General features: G+C 34.7%; 1 protein-coding gene across 1 annotated transcript; it reads left to right on the top strand.

The window, feature by feature from the left end:
* Nucleotides 1-2,402: 2,402 nt before the first annotated feature.
* Nucleotides 2,403-4,045, top strand: LOC112512150 (protein PHLOEM PROTEIN 2-LIKE A10). Its single transcript, XM_025118009.1, has one exon. The coding sequence runs from the start codon at nt 2,690-2,692 to the stop codon at nt 3,851-3,853; it is 1,164 nt and encodes a 387-aa protein (XP_024973777.1). The 5' UTR covers nt 2,403-2,689; the 3' UTR covers nt 3,854-4,045.
* Nucleotides 4,046-6,334: the final 2,289 nt, after the last annotated feature.

Genomic DNA, 6,334 nt, shown 5'->3' with positions numbered 1-6,334 from the left:
TTGTATTTGATTGTGTTTATCTGCAGTTAGTTACACGAATTCAGTTATGGGATGAAATCGGATAGGGATGAACGGTTTTAAGAATTTTAAGAGTTTAAGAGTTTTTAAGAGTTTTAGCCAAATGCATTATAATATAGTATAGATGTATGAAAAGTGAATTACATTTTTGATCCCACGTCTATGACTACTTTTCGGTTTTCGTCCCTCGAATTCATAAGTACATTTTTGGTCCAAATCCCTTGTTTTTAAGCCCAAATAAGTCCTCCCACTAACACGGTTAGAGGAGCCCCCATTAAGTCAATCATGTGTCCTTCACATGAGAGGCATTTTAGTTTTTTTTTTACTGCTAATGTTCAATGAATTTTTTATCGTACAAGTGTATAAGGCTAAAGAGAAAAAAATAAGCATAAATTAGGACCACACCCCAATTTGGTCGTCTCCTGTCATCTTTCTACAGCCATATGGTCATTTTTATTAGCCATCAAGACCACACCCCAAGGAGGGACATCATCTTCGACCTCTAATGGTGGTGCGACGACTGGTGGTACTGTTGATATTATTTGACGGTGATGATGTTGATCTGGTGATTGAGAAAGAGATGGGGGGCTAACATAATGGTTTAGGGTTTTTAGCTTTTCACCCTATGCAGTAGAGAACTAGAGATGACCAAAAATCGGTCCTGGACCAAGACCAAATCTGTCACTAGCCTTGATTCCTTTTAGTAACCGGTCCCAGTCCCAACCAAAAACCCATGGCTTGTCTCCATGTTTTGTAACTAGTTCTAAGCTGGGCTCACACTGGCTTCAATTTTTTTCCCCCAAAAATCAATTTTGAAGGTAAAAAAAATCTTGTTTGAAGATTTTCTTTTTTAAACAATATCTTATTGAAATACATTTTTAATCTCTAATTGGGTCATTCAAATACCATTTTAAAATACTTTTTTTAAATGTTTTTACACAAAAATGTTATAGATTTTTTATAATTACATTTTTTGATATTTAGTACTGGAACACTCACAAAACTTGAAAATATTGTAGAAATATCTAAAAAAATGATATATAGTTTATAAAAACTTATATTTTTAATTCACATCTATGTATAACCAGTTCCGGGTAAGGCCGTGAATTTCATAAAATTGTACCGGGCGTGACCCAAATCGATCTTTGCCCCTGTCCCGGTCCTATGTCGGTCCCGAGTGGGGCCCGACCCATTTTGGCCATCTCTAGGAGAAGTTGGTGTAACTTTAGTTTTAACTTTTAAAATAAAGAGTTAAAGTAAAAAGACTAAAATGCCACTCATGTGACTGACTTAACGGGGCCTCCTCTAACGGTGTTAGTGAGGAGGGACTTATTTGGGGATTAAAAACACAAAATTTGGACCAAAAATGTACTTTACGAAATCAAGGGATGAAAACCAAAAAGTAAACATAGATGAGGGACCAAGATGTAATCCACTCTAAAAAAATAATGTGGTTGATACAATGATCCATAACTTTTTTATTCAATTTACTTCAAGAGAAAAACTTTTTTATTCAATTACACAATTAAAAAAAATACATAAAACAATAATACTTTTATGTGTTTTGTCAACATATGCATCACAAAAATATCAGACTCGTTCCTGACGTTTCATAGGCCCTGAACGAACATAAAAACAAGATCACTATAAGAAACAAGACTTTTAGCGACGACAAAATTGATTAATTACAAAATTATGAAACACATCATAAATCACAAGAACAATAGATTGATTGTCAAATAATAGTAAAATATTTCATGTAAAAGCAAAAATAAATAACAATAGTCAACAAAAACAATTAGAACAACATAACCAAATACCAATAGTAAATAGAAACAGAAATAAATAAAAATATCAAACAAAAATACATAGCAATAGCAATCACATAATTTTAACGTTGAATTGTTGAAACACAAAAATAATCAAGCATATAGAGATAGCAATAACCAATGTCATTGGACCTTGCTGGAGATAAAAAAATTAGATAGACAATAAACAATAGCATAAATTGAATGGCCAAATAATTTTTTTATTTTCTTCTTCAATGTAATTAATTGATATATTTTTGGGTCCTTATTATCTACTAAATTCTCTTTGTCTCTTATTATATGTTATAATTTTTTGAGTTTATTTAGTTTATTAAAAAATATAGACTACTTAATATAAACGAAAAAAATTGAACCCTTGATATTTTTGAGTCCTGAACGTTCATCCGTGCCCAGAAAAAAACTGCAAGATAGAGTCAAAAGATGGGTGGTTGGAAGTGCTTCCTCAACTTTGTGAGTAATATAGGGGCCAATTTTAAAATCCTCAAACTATAGGGGGTTAAAGTGAAATTAACATGTTATAAAGACGGATATGTCGAAGTGGATCAGAATATCAAGATCGAGGTGATTGAAACGTAGGTGTGCAGTAGACTCGGCGACGCAAGATTCTGCAACTGCTTCTCCCCCTTCGTTCTCGAGGTTCGTAAAATCGCATAAAATATACACCATCACCCGAATACAGATACGATTAGGAGTATTTGTATGTTGATTTTACGAATTTATCTGTTTATCCGTATCTGCAATTGCAAACCCTAGGTCAATAATCATTAGGGGAGTTTCGATTGTTTAGTTCTTAATTACGTAAAGGAAATCAAGAACCATATTTCTGTTGAATTCTTTGTTATATGGATTTGGATATTGTGAAGAAGAGTTTGGATTATACCCAAAGGAGAAAGAAATTGCTCCTTCTCGTTGCAGCTATAGGGTTTTCAACTTATGGTGCAATTAGGGTTTATAACTTACCTTCTATGGTTAAGAAGAGGGAGAGGTTGACGAAACTTTTAGGTGCTTTAGCTTCAATTGCTGAATTACTTGGTGATTCTGCCGAGACAATAGGAGTTGTTTCAAAGGATTTGAAAGAATTTATAAAATCTGATTCAGACGAAATCCCAAATAGTTTGAGGCAATTGTCAAAGATTATGAGATCTGATGAAGTCTCGGAGTCAATTGTTCATGTTACAAGAGCTTTTACCGTGGGGATTTTGAGGGGTTACAGGGTTGGAGTTAGAAAAGGTGATCCAGGTAACAGTTTTCCGGATCGAGCTTTGGATAAACTGTTTTCACCTGCTGGATCTGGTTTTGTTTCTGTTGTTGTTGGAAGTTTTGCTAAGAATATGGTTATGGCGATTTATGCTGATCGAGGGGTTAGTGAAGGGTATCATATCAATGGTTCGAGAAGCTCAGAGAGTTCGGTCCAGAAGTGGGTAGATGTAATTGCTGAAGAGAAATGCAGGAAACTGATTGGGGATTGTATCCAGCAGTTTGTGAGCACCTTGGTGACCGTTTACCTTGACAAAACCATGGATGTCAACCCTTATGAGCAGATCTTATCAGGCTTAACGAACCCTAAACACGAAGAAAAAGTAAGGGATTTGTTAGCTACATTTTGCAACGGTGCTATAGAGACATTAGTGAAAACTTCCCACCAAGTTATTTCAAATTCGGATGGGAACGAATTGATCTTGAATGGAATGAAATCAAGAAAAAGCCGGAGCAATGGGTTTGTGAGCAAGATTTCTTCGACCTTGGCAGTCCCTAGTAACAGAAGGCTCGTTCTTGATATGACTGGGAGGGTTACATTCGCGACCGTAAGATCTTTCTTGGATTTCTTCTTGGACCAGTTATCCACGGGCATGAAACGGAGGGTTGATGTGGTTCATGAAGAGGCAGTTGGTAAGGGTCGTGAAGTTTACAGGTACGTGAGTACAAAATCTTATACTGTCATGACACTTTGTCTTTCGGTTTGGTTGCACGTATTAAGCAGTCCATGGAGCTTTGCATCGGCATAAGGCTACGTGTCACAGAATTCTTTAGCTCGAATTCATTCAATACAATACAACTATGTGTATATATATTTGTCATTCGAACAGAATGAACTATTCAGAGTCTTCATTGTGTGTGCTGTAGTTATTTCATCTTGATATAGCTTTGAACAATTTGATGAAAGGATAAGTGGATAACTAGTATCTTTTGTGCCCCTACATATAAGTAATGAACAACATCAATGAGTCTTGTTTTTTTGAAAGGGTGTCCCAGGTTATGCCGAGAGTAATCCCTGCAAATTGTCACTATAAGACTTCAACCCTGATAAACTCAGTGGCCACAATTGTTATGGACTCTTGGAATTGAACCTATATAAGATGGTATATTCCACCACATCCCCCCTAGGACTCAACCGCTACGCCACAACCCCTGTTTCAATGAGTCTTGTTTTGTCCATCACATTTTATTGGTGTCTATGCACGTGTATGTATGTACGTTCATATACAAGTCTATATATAGGAAAGCTCGATTGAGAACCCATAATCATCCACAACACACCATGTGTCCCTTTTCAAGATGAATATGGACGTGTTATTCATCATGAATCACATATGCTACTTCTTGTGTTGTGGGTAGTCCCTCTCTTCTTAATGAAGATGAGATTCCTAACGCACCCTGCTCCTATATAGACACAAACAGATATATCTGTACATATCTAAGGAGACTATTATTTCATTGATACATAAACTTAAGAACATTCATGAAAATTATTCGTCATGAATGTTGAGCAGCAATAGTTTCAAGTGCATTTGAGAGCCAAATAAGCATTGTATAGATCAAGCAGCAAAAAGTGAAATCCTTGTATGATAAATTGAACCAAATTGTTTACTACAAATGCCATTGCAGTTCCCATAAGAGTCCTGTTGAGGAAGATGAGCACTAGACAACTTGACAGCCACTGATAACACCAGAATGATGCAGAAGCCTTAAATTTAGAACAGAACTGATAATCGACTAGTTTTGGCTCTAAAGTGATACAAAAAACCTTCCGATAACTTGATCAAAGACACATGCTGGATCGTAGATGATCCTGAATCAATATAACTAGTCGATTGGCTAAAACAACAGCACAGGTGAAATTAGATAAAGCTAATGACAATCCGATGAAAGGGGTCGATGATGTAAATCAGTCGATAACATAAAGGTATGAAATAAGTGGTTGATTTCTGAAAGAAAAATAAGTTGGGGCAGCTATTGCTTCAAGTAGGGGTGCTCAAAAAGTCGTCCAACCCAGTTAACTCAACCAACGACAAATAATTCAACCTGAAGCAACCCAATGTCTAATCGACTTGTAAAATCTTCAAATTGTTGGTATTGGGTTGGAATCTTGATGAACCCGATATCATTTTATTGCTTGAATTTAACATGATTGTTAACCCCTACTAATATGTACATTAGATAATTGTACCATAACGTACCTTCCTCATAGACATATATTTTCATTCTCTTCTCTATTGCTATATAACTCTTTCGTATATATGTTCGAAAAATATGAACATATATATGTAAATTGAGAAAAGTAGTTAAATGTGATATAATTAAGATTTAAGGAGCATGGATAAGCTGTATCAAATGATTGATGATCAAAAAGGAATTATGAGCAGAGAAAACAACATATTCAAAGTAAGGAGAATATTTTGATGTACCAAAATATCAACCGGACCAACTCGTACAGGTTGGATTGAGATATTTCGAAGCACAAACATTGGGTTGGATTATTCAAATGCATTCAACCCGATCAACCTAACATTTGAGTACTCCTAGCTTCAAGCATGTTCGTGGTTTTGGAGGAAGATTGAAATAGCGTTATAAGAATGGCTTCTAGTCTTCGTGTTGGTTAGAATGTCTTGACTGCATACATCAATGCACCTGCAGTTGATATTGTAATGATAAACATACGTTAATAAACATTTTTTTTTCTTGAAATATATGTTATTTGTGTATGGTAGTAAATAAATTCATACGTGCTTCTCATATTTGTTGATATTTAAACCCCTGATCATTACTCTACTCGTAACTTTTTAGTAATGGCAAATTACATGGCATACGTTGAAATGACATGATATATATATATATATATACACACACACACATATATCTATATATATATATACATATATATATATGTATATACATGTATATATATATAGACTTGGGATCATGTGAGACCAATGGTTTTTCGTGAGACCCGTAAGACCAATTCTCAACTCTTGGATTAGATCTACAATATGACAATCTGAACATTCATAAACGCCACGAGACTTCTCAATAATCACAAAATTGCCACCGTGCAATTTTAGACCGTTAGATCATTAACTTATAAAGTTGATCAATGAATATAAATTGGTTTTACGGGTCTCATAAAAAATCTTTGGTCTCATGTGAACCTAACTTTTATATATATATATATATATATATATATATATATATATATATATATATATATA

This window comes from Cynara cardunculus (genome assembly GCF_001531365.2).
Source record: "Cynara cardunculus var. scolymus isolate 2C chromosome LG 5, CcrdV1, whole genome shotgun sequence".
NCBI lineage: Eukaryota > Viridiplantae > Streptophyta > Magnoliopsida > Asterales > Asteraceae > Cynara > Cynara cardunculus.
This window is presented reverse-complemented; position numbering and strand designations above follow the sequence as displayed.